General features: G+C 48.8%; 1 protein-coding gene across 1 annotated transcript in view; it reads left to right on the forward strand.

Annotated features, from left to right (window-relative positions):
* Positions 1-21,098, forward strand: part of Unc45b (unc-45 myosin chaperone B) — a 33,467-nt gene that overhangs the window by 9,838 nt on the left and 2,531 nt on the right. The window contains exons 8-19 of the mRNA XM_006990082.3: positions 763-933; positions 3,914-4,085; positions 6,412-6,712; positions 9,030-9,124; positions 9,306-9,447; positions 9,800-9,940; positions 10,979-11,106; positions 13,802-13,868; positions 15,643-15,756; positions 16,114-16,229; positions 17,051-17,168; positions 19,720-19,875. Of these exons, the coding sequence (XP_006990144.2) occupies positions 763-933; positions 3,914-4,085; positions 6,412-6,712; positions 9,030-9,124; positions 9,306-9,447; positions 9,800-9,940; positions 10,979-11,106; positions 13,802-13,868; positions 15,643-15,756; positions 16,114-16,229; positions 17,051-17,168; positions 19,720-19,875 (1,721 nt within the window). The remainder of the gene's footprint in view (positions 1-762; positions 934-3,913; positions 4,086-6,411; positions 6,713-9,029; positions 9,125-9,305; positions 9,448-9,799; positions 9,941-10,978; positions 11,107-13,801; positions 13,869-15,642; positions 15,757-16,113; positions 16,230-17,050; positions 17,169-19,719; positions 19,876-21,098) is intronic.

A 21,098-nucleotide genomic window follows, 5' to 3' on the forward strand; every position in this document is an offset into this window, starting at 1 on the left:
TGTTCCTGGATCCCTGCCAGTCATTGCTAGGCAGTAAGGGGCTTTCCAAGAGTAGGAACTGTTTGAAGACAAAGGGGATGTTGGAGGAGACAATATTCCATGGCCCGAGTGCCCCTTGAGGATGTTACTTAGGGATTTCTTTGCTTTTGTGCGGAGGAGTGTGCGATGAGCAGCACTGTCTTGGGAAATTCCCCTGCTCAGTGTACCAGTTACTTTTGCATGACCAAGACCCTAACATCAGACAATGGCTTAAAGAAGGATCTATTTTGCTCACATGCTCAGAAGATTTATGGCATGGTTGCTTGGCGCCATGCACTTGGAAGAGCACCAGGCATCATGCTGTGGGAATAGGCATAGGAGGAGGCCTCCTCATGGTTTACAGGAAGAGGAAGGGAGAGGACAGGGAGAGGGGGAGTGAGGGAAGAAGAAGAAGAGGAGGAGGAGGAAGAAGAGAAGGAAGGAGAGAGACAGGAGGCACCACCTGGGTCAAGAAACAGCTCTCAAGGATCTGCCCCAAGTGACTGCCTTCCTTCAATCGGACCCCACCTCCTCTGGTTTCCAGAACCCCTCCAAACAGCACTATCAACTGACAGGCATTCCATATAGGAGCCTGTCAGGAGGATGTTTCATAGTCAAACTGTAACACTTGGAAAACAGTGGATTCAGCCCTTCCAGAATCCTTCTAGAAGTTTCTGCCATTCTTGATCCTCTCTATGTGAAATTTTCTATTGTCTCTACTTGCTCTTTTCCTTTGTTCTTCAGACACCAAGAAGGACCTGAAGCAGATCACCAGCCACCTGCTGGACATGCTGGTCAGTAAGAAGGTATCCGGGCAAGGCAGAGACCAGGCACTGAATCTGCTCAATAAGAACGTCCCCAGGAAGGACCTGTCCATTCATGACAACTCACGCACCATCTATGTCGTAGATAACGGTGAGGTGGGGGATAGAGGGACTTGAGGTTCAGTCACACCATTAGGGTAGGCTCAGGACACTTGTCTCTGTGTAGAGAGAAGAAGAGGGAGGTTGTTGTCTGGAGAGTTTATTCAGTCCCAACTAAGGGAGGCGGCAGGCATGGGTGTATTAGGATCCCCCAGGGGCTGTTCAAGTGGTTAAGGCTCTGAATTAAGGGCAAGAGTTAACACCCCAAAACATTGGGTAGAGCCACCTAAAAGACAAGTGCTTGTAACAAACAGGACTCTACCAACCATGAGGTAACATGCCTGAAGTCTCATGATTAGTAAAATCCTTAACAGGCCTTCCAAAGGGGAGAAGATGATGTCACATGTATTTTATAGCAAGCAAAGTGGAAATGCTCTAGCAGATAGTCACTAAGTGCAAGCGTGAATTGGATCCTGAATCAACTCTGTCTGTTCAGGAAAGACACCCATGGCTTTAGAATCTGCTGTGATTAATTCTCCCACAGGTTTTTTTTTTTATGACAGATAGCCTGCAACTTGTTCTAAAAGGCTCAAGTCAGCTTCCATTAGATATTGTGCTCTCCAGGTACCCACCCAACACAGTGCACATGCAACTACTTCGATTTTAACACTAGACCCTAGTGTCTAAGGGCAGTTGTCATGCTCCCCTACCCCCGCTGGTCTCTGCATATATTCTGAAAGCTGAGCAGCAACAGTGATCCCTTCTCTGCACTAGGATCAAGTACGTGGTTTATGGGATGGAGTAGGCAGGGGAAAAACATTTTTTTTATTCTCTTTCATGGTTGGAAGGCACTGAACTGACTAGCACTCAGAGGAGACCAAGTGGATTTAGAAACCCTGATAGGCCAGTGCTGAGCTGGAGCCTGAGACAGGGCAAGGAGGGTGCTGTGAAGGGATCAAACCTGAAGGAAGCTCCTGGCTTAGGGAAGAGGCAAAGACTGACCATGGGGAGGCCCTGAGTCATCCAACATCTAACAAAAGAGAAGCAACAGGGGCCCATAGGCAGGATGGAAGGGAAAGGTAAGAGGAGAATTTAGGGAGGGGGGTGGGGTGGGGGGTGGAGCAGGTGCATTGTGGGGAGGTCTTTGCGAGCCAGGCTGCAGTGTCTGGGTTGGCTCACCAGGTCCTACCTTTGCGAACCGTGTGTGTGTGTGTGTGTGTGTGTGTGTGTGTGTGTGTGTGTGTGTGTGTGTGTGTGTGTATGAGTTTGTGATGTATACGTGTCTGGTCTCTGCACCCTCCTGGCATGTAATTCATAAAACCATCATGATTTTCACTGAGCATCTTTTAGACGCTGATGAGACTAGCGGCTGGGGTGCCTGTGGGGAGTCTGGAAGGAGCAAAGGGTTTTAGGGAAGCAAGCCATGTGGTTAGAGACTGGAGACTTTCTACTCTGCCCATCTGCATCTTCCACCCCCAGCTGTGACCTCTGGGGAAGGGAGGGAGCCAGAGACTGAGGTAATCGCTAACAGACAGTGACGATTAATCCTGTCTACATCACGTGGCCTCCATTTCAGCAAAGCAAAATGCAAACCTACCCCTACCTAACTGAGAAGGGTCAGACTGATGGCCTAGTAGGTAAACTCTTCTCCTGAGTTCCACTGGCCATTCTCACACATTATTGACCTGACAAGGCGATCCCAAGGTCCTCTGTTTGTAGGCATATTGGGCAGAGGATCAGGGAAGGCTGGGACCCAGCCCTTGGGCCTGCAGTGGAGGCCACCTCATGGGACTGAGCACTCAGTCTGAGGGGTCTGTGCCAACCCCTGGTAGTGTCAGAGCTGAGTAGCAGGAAGTGGAGGTTTTCCTTAAAGTGGTCAAGTATACCCAGTATAACATTGCTGTCAATCACTTTCAGTTCCGTCCCAGCACCCAGAGCCCCCCACCTCCTGCATTTGCCTCAAGGCTTCTTCCTTCCTCTGACTGATGTCACTGATATAGCTCTCCACCTCCAAGCTACCTCTGACATTGGATGTCCCAGAGGCTTCATGGCGCGACAGTTAATACGGTGGGCTTGACACCAGACATCATGGGAAGGTGTCCTCTCTGTGTGTCACTTGGCTGCCTACAAGCTCACGAGTGGCATCCTTGGCTTCTCCAAGTCTGAAAGATGGAAGTGATTGCTAAGAAGTAGGGTGGTTGTTAGGCTCAGCTCAGGGAACACACACAAGCCCCTTGCCACTAAGGAAATGCTTGGAACAGTCTGCCCCTCATCTTTTGGGGACATGGGAGTCAAATCAGGGCCTTTCCTATGCTAGGGAAGCACCCTCTGTCACTGAGCTCTGTCCTTGTCTCCAGTTAGCTCATTTGTATCATTAGCATTCAGTACTGGTAGACCTTTCCTGCCAGGTTTACACACTCATTTTCCACACTATGATGAAGGTAGGACAGATAGGGGGCTCGGTTATTAATCTATTCATTCAACAAACGTGTAGATCTTGAATCTGGTGGAGGAAGCCACTGAAGGTTCTTCAATAAGAAAGTGGGAAGAGATAATGATAATAACTAACAAAGAGATGATAGACATTTGTGGAGTGATCCCGCCTCTGGATAGGTGGTGGGCCATTTCTGTACATTAGCTGACAGAGTCCTCAAGTCTGTAAAATAGGTTCTGCTTTTTCACCTTTATAAAATGAAGAAACTGGGGTCCAAGGAAAAGATAATATGATATGAAGTCATATATAAGGAAGTTCATACACAATCCAGAAACGGCAGCTCTGGGCTAGACCTCTGAGATGAACTAGTGTTGAATTTAAGTATGGTGGAAATAATGGCCATGCAGCAGGTGGATTGTCCCACAGGTGAAGAGTCAGATGAAAGGCTATGACTTCTTGTCCCTCTCCAGTGTCCTCCTGAACTCTGGAGAGGCCATGTACTGTGTCTGAAGCCATAGCTGGCCGGGAGCCAGCAGAGACATTTTTGAGGGGGACAGAGACCCCCAGGAATCTTACTCTTGTTGCGACCACCCCTTAGGCTTGAGGAAGATCCTGAAGGTGGTGGGGCAGGTTCCAGATCTGCCCTCCTGCCTGCCTCTGACTGACAACACCCGCATGCTGGCCTCCATCCTCATCAACAAGCTCTACGATGACCTGCGCTGTGACCCAGAGCGCGACCACTTCCGCAAGATCTGCGAGGAGTACATCACGTGAGTTCCCCGAAGGCGTTAGCCATCTATGGCTGTGTCGCCACCCCAACCTTCAGTAACTTACAGAAATAATAGTACTCTATTACCCCTCAGTAGGATGGGTACTGGGGACCTGTGCAGCTAGCTTGGAGTCTCCTATCAAGTCACAGTCATGTTGGCTTGGGCCGCAGCCATCCGATGGCTTGACTGGGGTTAGGAGATATCTCTGGGAGGCTGCACTAACATGGCAGTGCACCGGTCCTGGCTGCTGGTGGAGAACTGCAGTTGCCCCCATGTGGACCGCCCCATCGTCTGCTGAAGAGTCTCTCTCCTTACATGTCTGTCCCCCCCCAACCCTCTCCCCTACTGCTTTGATGCAGCTGTTTGACAATTAATTCCAAGGATTCTCCAATCTGTACATGGTCCAGATTTCTGGGACACTACCCAGGCTTCAAAGCCTGGGGTGTGGCTTAGGAAGGTTCACCCTGGATGGGTCCTAGGTGGGCAAAGACAACACCTTTATTCTGTGTTCTTTCTCTCTTTCTAGGATGGCGTACTATTTTTGTAAGGGGCCAGGGAAGAGATAGTTCAGATTTTGTAGGACAAACTCATACATCTGTTTTTTGTTTTTTGTTTTTGTTTTTTTTGTTTTTTTCAGAAAAGGTCTTACTATGTAGCTCCTGCTGGCCTAGAACTCTCTATGTAGATCAGACTGGCCTCTTATAACTCACAGAGCTCAAGTGTCTCTGTCTCCTGAGTGTTGGGATGAAAGGTGTGAGCCGCTATCCCTGGCAAATTCATACATTGCTCTTACCTGTGTATTTATTTTTTCAACTGCCAAATGAAGAGCTATCCTGAACTCTTAGGCATGCCAGCTTCCTCTCAGTCCTGTGTTCCTACTAACCCTGACCCTGGCTCTTAAAGCTCTTGTGGTTCTTGCTTATCTGCCTGAGCTTCAGCCGGTCCTGCTCACCCCGAGAGTCCCCCTATCCTTGGAGCTTGAGTCTTGGTTCCATAATCCCTAGAAAGAAATCTGGAGCTGAGTGGTGGTGGTGCACGCCCTTAATCCCAGCACTTGGGAGGCAGAGGTAGGCAGATCTCTGTGAGTTCGAGGCCAGCCTGGTCTACAGAACAAGGTCCAGGATAGTCTCCAAAGCTACACAAAGAAACCCTGTTTCAATACCCCCCTCTTAAAAAAAAAAAAAAGAAAAAAAAAGAAAGAAAGAAATTTGGATTTAGAGGGCTACAGGCAAAACTTTTTTTATTGTGATGCAAGGTCCAGCTAAATGGGAGATGAAGCTCTGACCGAGCCTTGGTCAGGAGGTGGCTCCCTAAACAAAGAAAAGGGCTGGCAGATACAGAACAAATCGTGCTCCAAAGTTCCCATGTAGATCCCCCCTGTACATGAGGAATTCATGCTGGTAGAGTGTTCGGTCCTGATTGGTCCATATCCCTGAGCTCAGTGGAAGGTAGCTTGTTGATCAGCTGGGACTACTGGCGTAAGGCCGGTGTCAGGAGGCCACTCTGCTCACACCTGTGTCTGTAGGACGCATTGGCTGATGCTGCGTTTTTAATTCTGGGGCTCTGTGTGCATCCTGGCCCCCATTTATGTCCTTGTTTGCCTTTGCTGTGAAAACACAAAATGAGTCTGCTCTTTGCCAGACTCCTTCCCAGTATCTGGTGATTCCACTCCTGCTTTTGGGTGCTCCCCACACTGTTTCAATCTCATGCGATCCCAAATTGCATTCTGCACCCTCACTTGACAGGGGCGGCTTGTCAGGCACTACACTGGGCCGGTCTGTGGCTGCGGCTGTGTTCTGTCCTTCTAGGTTGAGAAGGCTGGAGCTGTTGGCTGATAGCAATGAGCTGTGCTTTCTCATTGGTCCTTGCCTCAGCGGCGGGGCTATCTCATTTTTCCCAGCAACTAATGACTTGTCATTCACCTCAATTTGAAATGACTGTTTTTCGGGTGCTCCAGCTCAAAACTCTTCAAGGGAGAAACTTGGGGGTGACTGCATTGCAGGCCAGTGCCTCCCTCAATGCTGCTTCCTTCTCTGCCCAATAATTCAACTTCTTGCAGGTCAATCTCCAAGGTCAGAGTGTGCTGCCAGGGGGACATACCCTGTGACCAGCTGTGATGCCATCTGTCCTTAAGAAATAACAGTGCTACACTCTCTATTTATAGACCAAAAGGCTGAGACTCAGAAAGGTTCAGTGAATTGCCCAATTGCCCAGTGAATTGCACAGCTCAGGGGTGGAGGCAAATTCAAATCCCCCCACCCTGGATGTCCTACTCTTTGCACCCCTTTGGGCTGATTCTCTTGACCACCTTTGTCCTCTGTTTCAGGAGCAAGTTTGATCCCCAGGACATGGACAAGAATGTGAATGCCATCCAGACAGTGTCAGGGATCTTGCAGGGGCCCTTTGACCTGGGCAATCAGCTGCTGGGCATGAAGGGTGTGATGGAGATGATGGTGGCGCTGTGTGGCTCGGAGCGCGAGGCAGACCAGTTGGTGGCCGTGGAGGCTCTCATCCATGCCTCCACTAAGCTCAGCCGGGCCACCTTCATCATCACCAATGGCGTGTCGCTTCTCAAGCAGATCTACAAGACCACGAAGAACGAGAAGATCAAGATCCGCACGCTGGTGGTGAGCGGCCTGGGTGTGGAGTGTCAGGGTCACCAGGATGAATGAGACATGGCCCTCATCCTTGAGGTGGGGGGAGGGTGTCTTAGTTAGGGTGACTGTTGCTGTGGTGAAACACCATGACTGAAAAGCAAGTTGGGGAGGAAAGGGTTTATTCAGCTTACACTTCCAGGTCACTGTTCATCATTGAAGGAAGTCCGGACAGGAATTCAAACAGGGCAGGAACCTGGAGGCAGGAGCTGATGCAGAGGCCATGGAGGGGTGCTGCTTACTGGCTTGATCCTCATGGCTTGCTCAGCTTGCTTTCTTATAGAACCCAGGACCATCAGCCCAGGGATGGCACCACCCACAATGGGCTGGGCCCACTCCCATTGATCACTGATTAAGAAAATACCTTACAACTGGATTTTGTGAAGGAATTTTCTCAATTGAGGTTCCTTCCTCTTTGATGACTCTAGCTTATGTGAAGTTGATATAAAGCCAGCCAAGACAAGGGCTTACGTTCTAGGAACCCCTCAGGCAGGCCCATCTATGCGCCTCCGCAGACAGAGTGAAAGGCAGGGTTGTGAGAAGAGAGAGTCAGGAGGATGGCCCTGCATTTAGCACTAGGAAATTACCCTCCTTACTGTGAAGAGCCAAGCACAGATACCCTCCAGGAAGTACTTTTTCAGAGCAGACACCAACAAAATCATTTCCTTATGCAGCGGCATGCAGCAGAATTAGTTTTTTTTTTTTAAAAGATAGTTTACTCTTTTTTTTATTTTTTAAGATTTATTTATTTATTATGTATATAGCGTTTCTCCTGCATGTATCCCTGCAGGCCAGAAGAGGGTACCAGATCTCATTACAGATGATTGTGAGCCACCATGTGTGTGGTTGCTGGGAATTGAACTCAGGACCTTTGGAAGAGCAGCCAGTGCTCTTAACCTCTGAGCCATCTCTCCAGCCCCCAGAATTAGGTTTTTAATTTCTACTATTTTCACCTTACTGAATTATTTTCATTCTCCTTTCTTTGCCTCATAAAAAATTACGGAAAAGATTTGATTCATTCACCTGGATCTTAATTCACATTGATTTTTTGTTGTTGTTCTTTTTTTTTTCCCCCCTTTAAGATAGATTCTAGTTTTTTGTGGTAATGTGCCCCAAGCCAACCTTGAACTTGCAGTTCTCCTGCCTAACCCTCTCGAGTGCTGGAGTTACAGGATATAGCTCCAGACTTTTTAGTCTTATTTATTTTTTTAAATTTAGTCTTGCTATGGATCGCAGGCTGGTCTCAAAGATACTATGTACACCAGCCTGGCCTTCAACTCATGATTCTCCTGCTCCCTATGGGCTAGGATTATAGGTCTGTACTACTACTATGCCTGGCTCATATAATTTTTTAAAAATATCTCTCTGTCTCTCTGTCTCTGTCTCTGTGTGTGTGTGTGTGGGTGTGTATACATGCCATGGCACACGTGTGGACATTAATGGACACCCTGGGTATTGATCCTTGCTTTTTTTTTTTTTTTTTTTTTTTTTTTTTACCTTGTTTAAGACAGGGTCTGCAATTGCTTGCCATTGCATAACCAGGGTGACTGGCCCATACACTTCTCCCGTTCCTGCTTCCCACCTCACTGAAGGAGCACTTAGCATATAGGCCTGTGCTATGTCCAGCTTCACATGTGTTCTGGGGATCTGAACTCGGGTCCTCATGCTTGCAGAGGAAGTTCTTCACTCAATGGGACATCTCCCTAGCCCCTCATTGTCAGTCAATTTCGTTTGTTAGTTTTTGGGACAAGGTCTCCCTGTGTAGCCTTGACTGGCCTGGAACTCAATATGTAGACCAGGCTGGCCCCTAACTCACAGAGATTCACTTGCTTCTGACTCCTCTGCTGGGATTAAAGGTGTATGTTGCTATGCCTGGCTCTCATGTCAATTTTTTAGAAACTTTTTTGCCATGGGCATGATGGCTTTTCTGTTCCGGAAGACATTGTTTTTTTTTCCCTGACAAAGGTCAGTTTTTTCCAACCCGGGCTAGATTTTGTATGTGTGAATTTGTTGTCCATGTGATGTAACTTCTTTGTCATCTCATGCCACATTGAGGTTTCTCACAGCGGCTGCAGATATTTAGTATGTGTGCAGATTTTTACAAAACATCTCTGAGATCAAAATAGCGAGCATCCTCCCTAACATGGGGCATTGGGTGGGGCATCTCAGAAGAGATGGAAAGGCACAGAGGTGTATCCGGGTAGAGAAAAGGGGACGGTGTTGACCACGGGGCTACAGGACCCGACTCAGGCCTCAGTGTTGCTGATCCTTCTGTATCCGGTCTCCACAGGGCCTCTGTAAACTTGGCTCAGCTGGGGGCTCAGACTACGGCCTCAGGCAGTTTGCTGAAGGGTCAACGGAGAAGCTGGCCAAGCAGTGTCGAAAGTAAGAGGCTGGACCCGCTGCTTCCTCATGGCCTCTGTGTGTGTGGGGGGGTTCTGGGGTGGGCTTCAGTGACGTCAGGTGAAGAAAGACCCCTTCACTGGCCACCTGCTATCCCGAGCCTGAGCCACTCTTGGCCAGAGCCCCGGCTCCTCCAGCGTTTTCCCCACCTCTCCCCCTCTAGGTGGCTGTGCAACGCGGCCATCGACACCCGGACGCGGCGCTGGGCGGTGGAGGGCCTGGCCTACCTCACGCTGGATGCTGATGTGAAGGACGACTTTGTCCAGGACATCCCTGCTCTGCAGGCCATGTTCGAGCTGGCCAAGGCAAGCGTGGTCCCGATCTCCAATCTCAGGAACGGGCGCCTGGCCCTGGCCCTCGGGGCTCAGCTGGCTGTGGGCTCACCCTGGCTCCAGCCTCCCTGGTGAAGCTGGATTGGCTCTTTCATTGCATGGCCCTCATCTGCCTGATTGAAGGTGGACTCATGACTCTGTCCTGTCCAGATGCCAGGACATGTCTGCCTGTGACCCTTTGGCAGTGAGATCCCGAGGGAGCCCAGACGGTGCCCGGGCTCTTCTGGAAGTGTGGGAGGGGATCCGCTGGGATCAGCCCAGAGGCTTCCACTCATATATACTAAAGTGACTGTTTTCTGTTTTTTCCTAACCTGGGGGCCTCCAGACTAGTGACAAGACCATCCTGTACTCAGTGGCCAACACCCTGGTAAACTGCACCAACAGCTATGATGTCAAGGAGGTCGTCCCTGAGCTGGTGCAGCTGGCCAAATTCTCCAAGCAACACGTACCAGAGGAGCACCCCAAGGTGGGTACAGGGCAGCTCAGGGGAGGAGCTGTGTGGTCAGACCCCCAGAAATGTGGTGTGGGATGTGTTGTGTGGTTTGACAATGACAATAGTAGATTTTCCCACTAGGTGGCGCTCATGATTCCTGTCTTTTAATTTTCTGCGGGGGGGGGGGGGGAGATGGGGATGGGTGGGTGGCAATTTTGTAATCTGATTAAACAGAGCCAGATGAACATTTTGCAACATTTATTGCTGATTTCATGGATACTTGTGTTTCATTTCATGCTTCCAAATCATAAAAATGTGATTTTCTGGGATATCTGGACTTAGGGATATGAGTGCTGAGTAGGAACAGAGGAGGAACACAGGTTTCTAAGAGCGCAAATGTCAAAGCCCCTAACACAAGGGTATGTGTGGTGATTACTTCTACACAAGGATATGCTTGTATGTCATTTGTATAGGGATGACTATGGAAAAAAACGCTACCAGCTAGTGAGAGGAGCATTTGGATTTTAGAAAATGATAAAAGTCATACCCGTGTTACAAAATGGAATGGTGCACAGTAAAGAGGAGAGCTTAGCTACAAGGAGACACCATTTCCACAGGACCGCTGCAGGCAGTTTCTTGTGTTACCCACAGGAAGTTTTTCTTTCTCTCTCCTCTCCTCTGTAGTTACAATCAGAATGCGAGTGTTGCTTTGTGCCAGACATTGGGAGCATATTCATGTCGCCATCTTACTCTCTCAACTGTCTCATGTCTTTGTGATGCAAGGCTTTGGATTCAGTGCCTCCTGCCTGCTAGGCGGGTGCTCTACCACTGAGCTGCATCCCCAGCCCTCCACCGCTCTTACCACAGGGTTGTGTTTCCTCCAGACGGGGGTGTGGCACACACACACATGCCCCACGGCTGTGTGTGAGCTCTAAGCACATTTCCATAGATCATGCACCATGCCCCGCTCCGGTCTACTCCCCACTCTGATGATGATCTGTCATAATGACTCAACCTGGGGCTGCCTGATCACTGGTCCCTTCCGCACGTCCACCCTTTTGTCCCCTCCAGGACAAGAAGGACTTCGTAGACATGCGGGTGAAACGGCTCCTGAAGGCGGGTGTCATCTCTGCCCTGGCCTGCATGGTGAAGGCGGACAGTGCGATCCTCACAGACCAGACCAAGGAGCTGCTGGCCAGGTGCAAACAGGGCGGGCTGTGGAGACTGGGAGGCGGGGGGCTGGATGGAGGGATTAGAATGGTGGAGACGAAGCGAGGGCTTGGAGAGCATGGGGAAGAGACATGATCAGGTGGGCCACCGAGGTTGAAAATTTGTATTAAGGAGGTGACCACTGTCCTTTTTAGTTACCTTTTCCTCGGAGATGAAGGGTAGCCTAGAGAGGAGGCAGGCAGGTCTCAGTCACAGCACAGTGGTACATGCCATGACAGGGAAGCACAGAGGACTGACTGGAGTCCAGGCAAGAGGTCCCAGGCACCCAGCTAGAAGGTAAGTGGGTGGACCTCCAGGAAGGCCTCCTCCTGGTAGAGGTGATAATTCAACAGAGTCCTGATGGAAGAAAGGGAGCCAGCCAACTGCAGGGAAGGGAAGGGCTCCAGGAAAGAGGGAACAGCATGTGCAAAGGCATCCAGAATGGAGGGATAAAGAGTAGAGTTTGGAGCTCTTATCTTTCTCCCCTTCCTAGCAGCATCCATGCCTGAAGTGGCCTTCCCCTGTAATCAGATTGATGACTACCCTAATTATCATCATAGAACCTTCATCCAGTAACTGATGGAAGCAGATACAGAGATCCGCAGCTAAGCACTGGGCAGAGCTCCCGGAATCCAGTCAAAGAAGAGGGAGGAGGGATTTTTTTTTTTTCTTTCTGTTTTTGAGACAGGATGTTTTTGTGTAGCAGCCTTAGCTGTCCTGGAACTCACTGTGTAGACCAGGTTGGCTTTGAACTCACAGAGATCCGCCTGCCTCTGCCTCCCAAGTAATCGGATTAAATGTGTGTGCTACCACTGCCTGGCTGATTTTTTTTAATGGTAGAGAAACATTTTATTTTTTTATTTTTTTCATTATTATTTTATTTTATTTCTATTGTCAGCTTGATACAGCACAAATTCTTATCTTTATAGTGAAATGTTTCATTGAAGCTTGTCCAATGATTGAGTAAAACCAAAACTTATTATAAGCCACAGTCATCCTAGGGTCCCTCCTGCTATGTAGCCTCCCTGGTTCTGTGGGATGTAGTTTGATTGTTCTTTGCTTTATATCTAGAATCCACTCATGAGTGAGTACATACCATGTTTGTCCTTCTGGGTTTGGGTTACCTCACTCAGGATATTTTCTAGTTCCATCCATCTGCCTGCAAATTTCATGCTGTCATTGTTTTTCTCTGCTGAGTAGTACTCCATTGTGTATATGTACCACATTTTCTTAATCCATTCTTCAGTTGACGGGCATCTAGGTTGTTTCCAGGTTCTGGCTATTACAAATAGTGCTGCTATGAACATAGTTGAGCTTGTATCTTTGTGGTATGATTGAACATTCCTTGGGTATATGCCCAAGAGTGGTGTGGCTGGGTCTTGAGGTAGATCAGATTCCCAATTTTCTGAGAAACCCCCATACTGATTTCCACAGTGGTTTTACAAGTCTGCACTCCCACCAACAGTGAAGTAGTGTTCCCTTTGCCTGCCTCTGCCTCTCGGATAATGGGATTAAAGGTGTATGCTACCACTGCCTGGTTGATTTTTTTATTTTTTTATTTTACACACCAACCACAGTTCCCCCTCCCTCCCCTCCTACTGCCCCCCCATCTACTCCTCAGAGGGCAAGGCCTCTCATGGGAGTCAACAAAGTCTGGCATATCAAGTTGAGGCAGGATCAAGCCCCTCCCCCTTGTATCTAGGCTGACAAGGTGTGTCCCTCCACAGGGAATGGGCTCCAAAAACCAGTTGATGGACTAGGAATAAATTCTGGTCCCACTGCCAGTGGCACCACAAACTGCCCAAGCCATATAACTGTCACCCACATTCAGAGGGCCTAGTTCAGTCCCATGCAGGTTCCCTACCTGTCAGTCCAGAGTCTGTGAGCTCCCACTAGCTCAGGTCAGCTGTCTCTGTGGGTTTCCCCATCATGATCTTCTCCCCTTTGCTCATACAATCCCTCCTCCGTCTCTTTGACTGGACTCCGCAAGCTAGTGCTTAGTTGGGGATCTCTGCATCTGCTTCATTAGTCCCTGGATGAAGCTCTCTGATGACAATTAGGGTAGTCATCAATCTGATTACAGGAGAAGGCCAGTTCTGGCTCCCTCTCCACTATGGCTTGGAGTCTTAGCTGGGTTTGTCCTTGTGGATTCCTGGGGGTTTCCCTAGCACCAGATTTCTCCCTAACCCCATAATGACTCCCTCTATCAAGATATCTCTTTCCTTGCTCTCCCTCTCTGTCCCTCCCCCAACTTGACTATCCTGTTCCCTCATGTTCTCTTCCCACCTCCTCTTACCCCCTCTCCCTTCCATGCTCCTCCCTCCCCCAAAAGAGTCGAGTTTGGTTTCTGCTGTGGTATGTCTGGGTGTTACCGGTGGTGGTGGTGGTATTACATGGGATCAGGGCCAGATGATGGGGATAGACAGGGAGAGTTTCTGGACTGGGGTAGCAGGGAGCTGTTGACTGTCTCCAGAAACAGGAATGGGGTGGCTCTTTGAAGCCTTGCTTGGTCTCATTTCCTCCCCCACCACTTATGTGCATGACAGTGTCTTTAAAGGTGTCTTTAAAAGGGCACACGGTCTACCTTGTTGGGGGTTCCTGGCTCTGACTGGCTGTGTGTGTGATTCCTAGGAATGCTGTACAGGAACAGTGAATGTTCATTCTCCTTTGTCATTGGCTCTGCAGGGTGTTCCTGGCACTCTGTGACAATCCAAAGGACCGGGGCACCATTGTAGCTCAAGGTGGTGGCAAGGTAATTAGGCAAGATGAAGTCCTTGCTGTTCTAGAAGGCAATCTACTGGGAAGGAGCACACACACAAAGTGTTTGTCTCTGCGTGTGTGTGTGTGTGTGTGTGTGTGTGTGTGTGTGTGTGTGTGTATGTGTGTGTGTGTGTATGTGTGTGTGTGTCTATGTGTGTGTGTGTGTGTGTGTGTGTGTGTGTGTGTGTCTATGTGTGTGTGTGCCTGCACATGCTACATACACATGTATATATATGAGTCTCCCTTGTCTCACCCCAAAATCATGTGATTCAAACCTTTTTAATTTCCTGAAATACACTCACCTAGTTATCTGCACTGTCTAATTCACAGGCCCAAGCTGGTTCCTTCTTGAATTGATGATGTCGGTATCTACTTTGGAATCTCAGGCACTCTCCCTGCCGTTCTGGCTGGTGTGAAGGCAGATCAAGGGCTTCCCCACACAAGCCATGCAGTGGAGCTTTGCTCTTCTGCTTTTTAGTTGTGCAAACACGGGCACTCTACTCCCTTTGCACTGTAATTTTTTCTGCAGCAAAATGGAGAGGAGTCACAGTCTCACTTCTCAGATAGACATGGGAAGTAGGTTAGATACATTCAATTCCCAGTAGCTGCCCAATAAACACTGGCTATTAGGGTTAGATTTATCTTGGGCAAAATGTAAAAAAACCCATAGTTATTAATTATTATTATTATTGTTATTATTATTATGGATTGAGACAGAGTCTTACCATATAGCCCAGGCTAGCTAAGTTCTTATCATATATGTAATCCAGGCTGGACTTGAAACCGTTGTAATCTTCCTGCTTCCTCCTCCTGCATGCTGAGATTTTAGGCCAGTGCCTAGTAAGAAATCTATTGATTATTTTTTTTTTCCAAAATGGAGGGCGGAGTGAAGGTAAGGGCCCTTGATAGTCCCTGGGAACCAGGGTGGTGAATCCTTGACAGGTATTAATAGATTTATATGGTGTTAGACTTTTGTCCCTGTGACAAACGTCTGAGATGAGAACTGAAGAGGAAGAAAGATTGCTTTGGGTTTATGTTCTTAGAGGTTCTGGTCCATGATGGGCTCACTGTGATCAGTGATGATGGGGCAGAACCTCACGGTGTCGGAGTGTGAAGCCAAGCAAAGTTGCTCAATTTATGACTCAGGAGTGAGTGGGAGGGAAGAGAGGGAAAGGGGAGGGAGGGAAACGAGATGCATCCTATTAAGATCAATCCACGTGATTGATCTGTTTATTTAATAGGTAATAGGGATTTATTCAGATATAAATTGAGGAAATACACCAGGAATACAGAATGGAGCAGACAGCTGAAGTTGTCCTCTGATCTGACAGGAGGGAATCCACCTCACAGGCATCAGGGAGCAAGGGCCTGTGACCCTTCTCCCTTTCTGCCTCCTTCTGGCCTTATAGCCCAAGGTCATGGGCGGAGCAAATACCCCTACAACACCCATTAAAGTCACACTCCCTCTGACCAGGGCTTTCCTCCGAATAGCCCCTTCAGCTGTGAGCAGATCAAAGGGTTAATCTGAGGATTAGATCAGAACTCTCAGGGTCCAGTCACTTTCCCATCACACCACAGCCGGGGACCAAGCCTCACACACATGAGCCTTTGGGACTTTGTCCAGATAGGAACAGTGCTCCAGAGCTGATTATTCTATGAATCTCTGATGAGACAGACAGACAGAGAGAGGGCAGCTGGAGCTAGAGGAGGGAGAGGGAGGCCTCTGGATGTCTATGGCTGGCTAGTGACTGTGCTCTCTCTTGCAGGCCCTGATCCCTCTGGCTTTGGAGGGCACAGATGTTGGCAAGGTGAAGGCAGCCCATGGGCTAGCCAAGATTGCTGCTGTCTCCAATCCAGACATCGCCTTCCCCGGGGAGCGGGTGGGTATGAGAAGCAAGGGAGGGATGCTCCATTGCTCTTAGGACTCTGTCCCCGTGTCTTTTCTGCTAAGAAAGGGTCGTGGTGTTGTCACAGGGAGGATAATGAATCAGCAACACCTGGACACCAGCCCTGGCTCTACCTCTAGTGAATATGATTATCCTCCTGAACTCAGCTTTCTCATTGGAACAGTAAAAAAAAAAAAAAAAGGGGGGGGGGAACAATTTAGCCTCTCAGGATCACCGTGCAGATTAAACCAGACAGAATACGGGAGAGAAAGGGCTTTGGAAATGTAAAGCGTCCGATGCAAGAGACTGGGAAATGCGGGAATCTCACCTGACCTGTGTCAACCCCCACAGGTGTATGAGGTGGTGCGGCCCCTCGTGAGTCTCCTGGACACACAGAGGGATGGGCTTCAGAACTATGAGGCTCTCCTAGGACTCACCAACCTGTCTGGGCGCAGTGACAAACTTAGGTAAGTGGGCCAGGTGGGGAGGGCAGAGGTACACAGAGGTGTCCGAAGAGCGTTTGGTTGAAGCTTTGTACGGATCGTGTACTGACTCCTCTGCTTGGATGACCGCGTCAGATATGAAACAAGGACAGGAGGGGGTTTGAGCTGGCACCCTATCAAAACACACCAGGACTGTATAAAGCTGACATCACAAAGGCACAGCCGGGTGGATGGAAGGGTTAATTGGTATCCCTTCTTGGAAGCAGACTGTATTGTGTTGTGGTTTTAAGTGGCAGACAACCTAGCCTAACTGGCTCTTGAATTAAGGAAGCATACTGACTCATGCAAATTAAGTTTGGGATAAACCAGTCAGGTGTGGTTTGATGCAGGGATTATGAAGTTGTCTGCTTACTGGTCATCCAGTCCCCTTCTCTCCCCTCCCCTCTGTTGTCTTAACTTTCAGATGGACTTTTCTTCTCTCTCCTGGTCACAGTGTAGCTCTTGACCTCACATACAGCAGGAATAGAAGAGAATTTCCTTTTCCAATAATAGTAGTAGTAGTAGTAATAATAATAATAATAATAATAATAATAATAATAATAATAACTATCTCCAGTGGGGTGACACATTCATCCTGGAGCCCTTTGCTGTGACCTAGAGACATTGATGTCATTTAATTTATATCCATTGGTGTCTCTTCTGGGGTGGGCCCAGTGCCCTTTACACTGTATAGGCTGAGGATGTGGGAGGGACTCCATGAAGATAGAGGAAGAACCCTGCATGACCAGTCTCACATACTCACCGCTGGGGACCCAAGGCTCTCTGTCCCTTCCCCTCCACTCCAGGCAGAAGATCTTCAAGGAGAAGGCCCTGCCAGACATTGAGAACTACATGTTTGAAAACCATGACCAACTACGGCAGGCAGCCACTGAATGCATGTGTAACATGGTGCTCAACAAGGAGGTAAGGCTGGGGCTCTGGAGGACAGGGTGACCAAGGTGTGAGCATCAGGCTTGGGATGAGGCTGGGGCTCTAGGGGATGGGGTAACCAAGACATGAATGTTGGCCTTGGGATAAGGCTGGGGGCCATGAGACGATACCAAAGCAGCATTTTGATCTGAGAACCCAGGAGTCCCCAGATCACACCTAGATTAGGACCCTCTTTCCCTGTAGGGGTCCTAAGGAAACATATTCATAGTGTAATGAAGCTGAATCTTGGTCTTAGTGAGATGGAAGGTGCCTTTTTTTCTAAGTTAATTAAGCCTAAATAATGTCATAGCAAGGCAGCTGGGAGATCAGGGCTCCCAGCTTGGAGGCTAAGAGAGGCTAGACCACTTGTCATCACTAAAGATCCACAGGACAGTAAAGAAATGCTAAAGCAGTTCTGAGTCACTTTAGAACAGCTCACTATGAATATCACTAGGTCCATGAAACCTGCAATGCACCATAGCTGTATTTACCACTGAGTAATCATAAGATCTACAAAGAAAATGAGCTGGGCGGTGGTGGCGCACACCTTCAATTCCAGCACTCAGGAGACAGAGGCAGGCGGATCTCTGTGAGTTCAAGGCTAGCCTGGTCTACAGAGTGAGTTCCAGGACAGCCAGAGCTGTTACACAGAGAAATCCTGTCTAAAAAAAGGAAAGATAAGAAAAGAAATTAAGGACATACCATAGGGCTTCATGGTCAAGAAACAGGACATATTATGAACCTCTAATGAGTATCTTCTTCTCATGGTGACCAAGCATCACTGTGCTTGCAAGGTACATCAGAGACATGACAGGTCCAGATCTGAGACACTTCCGGAATCTGAGCCCTCGTGCAAGGACATGTGAGGCCGGAGACTTTTCACCTCTATACCTAATTCAAGTCTTAGACCCCCTCCTGTTACCAGAGTGTCTTACTTACTTTTATAGTGTTGTTATAAAACACCAGAACTAAGGCAACTTATTACAGAAAGCATTTGATTTGGTGTACAGTTTTGGAGGGTTAGAGTTCGTGATGACAGACCAAGGGAACAATTGGGAACTCACATCTCGATGCACAACAACCACAATGAGAAGAGAGAGCAGCAGGAATCACAGGAGTCTTGAAACCTCAAAACCCCCACCTCCAGTGACACACCTCTTCCACAAAGCCACGCCTCCTTTTCCTTCCCAAACAGTTCCACCAACTGGGGCCAAGTATTCAAACATATGAGCCTATGGGGCCATTTTTATTCTAACTACCACATGGAGGAAAACCCAATTTATGAAACCCAATCAGCAGAGATTAAGTCCACCAAGGGGCTGGCCTAAGGCTGATCTAGGACCTGGCAGTTATATGGGAGGAAAAGGGTGTGTCCAAGGAGTCAGGGATGGTGGTGGGGTACAAAGAGGGCATTGTGAAAGAGGAGGCAACCTTCCCTGGGGGGATCACCTGCTGCTGCAACAAGAGAATCAAACTACATAGCAGACTTAAGGGACAGAGGTTTATTTCTGGTCATGCTGGAGTGCCATTGAGTTGGTGGCTTGTCTACACAGTGACTAGGAATCCAAGCCTTGTGGGGCATCAAGAAGTGCCGCCCTCCTGCCACCCTGGAGTGATCTCTGTTTGGTAGTGAGTAGGAACGACCATAGAAGGAGAACTGTGCCACTTACCCAAGGTGGCCTGTCAGTGACACAGCTCAACTCGGCTTCCACTCCATCAGTGATAACTAGGTCATGGCCACATCAAGGTGTAGGAGAGGAGAGGGCTGTAGTCCTTGGTGGGACAGCTGCTTCTAGTGGCTTCCAGCTGGTCCCCAGAAGAGAGGGCCATACTGACTTCTTTCATACCTCCCCTTTGATGGCCACTACTCCAGATCCAGGGAGATGCAGAAGGAGACTCTTATCGGAGTATCTGTGACCTTTATCCTCTTTCAGAGATCTACAGTTTGCTTCAATAGAATGTCCTTAAACTTGACCCGCTAGATTTTTACTGTCATGTAAAGTATGGCAGTAAGATACCATGGGGCCTTAAGACCTCTTTGTGACAGGTCAGAGTGCTGGATGGGCATCGGGCAGCTTCTGCTTTCAGGTGTTTGGGATGCTTCAGTCTCATCTGGTGGAGACAGGACACCCACTCCCCAATATCAGGCAAACTCCCTAATTGCTCCTGCATCTGTACAAGTCCCCACGCTTTTGGGGACAGCAAATTCATTTCACAGCAGATCACAAAAGCCCAGGGCTGTGGGGGAAGCAGTCTGTATTCCCCAAAGAGAAGTTACAGCTTTTCCTAGAGTGGAGATGCCAGGAATAGGCAGACTACACAATATAGGGGAGGTGGGAAATGGCCTTTTTTTTCTTTAGCCTTTTGGCTTCGGGCATTTGTAGCCCCCTTCACTCAGGCAATCAGGGAAGAGCTTTATGCAGAAACAGCTCAAAGCAAATCTCCCAGAGATCCTAGGTCAGGGATCTTCAGCTGCCTCTTTCTGTCCTTGGGAGGTGCAGGCATGGGACATCTCTCATTGAGTCACACACCTGCCCCGGAACAGGTTCAGGAGAGGTTCCTGGCCGATGGGAATGACCGTCTAAAGCTGGTGGTGCTGCTCTGCGGAGAGGATGATGATAAGCTGCAGAACGCAGCAGCTGGGGCCTTGGCCATGCTGACCGCAGCACACAAGAAACTATGCCTCAAGATGACGCAGGTGGTAAGAGCAGGCTGGGGACAGGAGGGAGCTGGGTGAGGTATACCAGCCTTCAGACCATACTGTCCCACTGCCTTTGTGGGCGCATGTAAGCCCTCCTGAAGAATGATAACAACATGGTGCACATTACTGTTGAGGGGCTCATGAGTTCCTCAGGGAAGTGTGGAAGGGGTTGGGACACTGAAGGAAGCTGCTGTGGTTTGGTAGAGGCTGTAAGTTCCCTGCCATGGACAGGATGCCAGGCTATTCTGGTAAGACTATGGGCACCTCAGCAGGTATAGTGGGAATACTATTGTTAGTCTCAAGCATGAGACTTTTTTCATCTCCCCACACAGAGCCTAGCTCATGGGCATTCATTTCCATTGGAGTGGAAAGGTCAGCTCAGTTCAAACATGCTCGTATCTGGATCTGGGGTAGAGACTGGCTCCTTTACATGGTCAACTGAAGGCTGTGTGTGTGTGTGTGTGTGTGTGTGTGTGTGTGTGTGTGTGTGTGTGTTGGTCTCTGAGTTCCATGTAGGCTTTTTTGTCCCGTCACTAGAGTTCTCTACTGGGTACTGTTTATCCTGTGTGGACTCTGGACTTCAGTCTCCTTTACTATGGCAGACGCTTCAAAACTATCATGCTTTTAGGCATCACCCATTGAGATAGTTAGAACAGTTTCTATTGGTATTCCGATTCAGTAGATTGGGGTATGGGAGGGAACTCCTGGCCTGGGGACCACACTTAGAAGCCAATGCCTTAGAGTTGCTTCTCATGGAGTAACTAGACACAATGGCTCCAATGGACACATGGTCAACCAGGACAGGTTGGTGATTCTTGGCACGTCTCATAAGTGGGATGCTGCCCTAAGGGGATATGTATATGTATATGACATACGCACATATTACATCATTTAATATTCCCAATCATCCTGGCAGGTAGGGGATTATTAATATTCTCATTTTTTCCCCCATTGGGAAACAGGTTTAGAAATGGCGTTAGCAGAAGCACAGTGCCAGATGAGAATCTTGAGGCACATAACTTAGGTGAGGCCGGGCAGATGGCAAGTGCTGAATGGGGCCTGAGGATGGCTCTCTCTGAATCCAAACGTATGCAGATGTATACAGATGTTGGCTCTACTCTGCTGTCTCACGTGTGTGCATGCAGTGCCAGGAGTCACGCCTGGCTGTGCTTCCAGCTTCCTCGCTGTCTGTCTCCTAGGGTGGTGAGGGTGGCTGAGCACTG

This window comes from Peromyscus maniculatus, chromosome 8, assembly GCF_049852395.1.
Source record: "Peromyscus maniculatus bairdii isolate BWxNUB_F1_BW_parent chromosome 8, HU_Pman_BW_mat_3.1, whole genome shotgun sequence".
NCBI classification, from domain to species: Eukaryota; Metazoa; Chordata; class Mammalia; order Rodentia; family Cricetidae; genus Peromyscus; species Peromyscus maniculatus.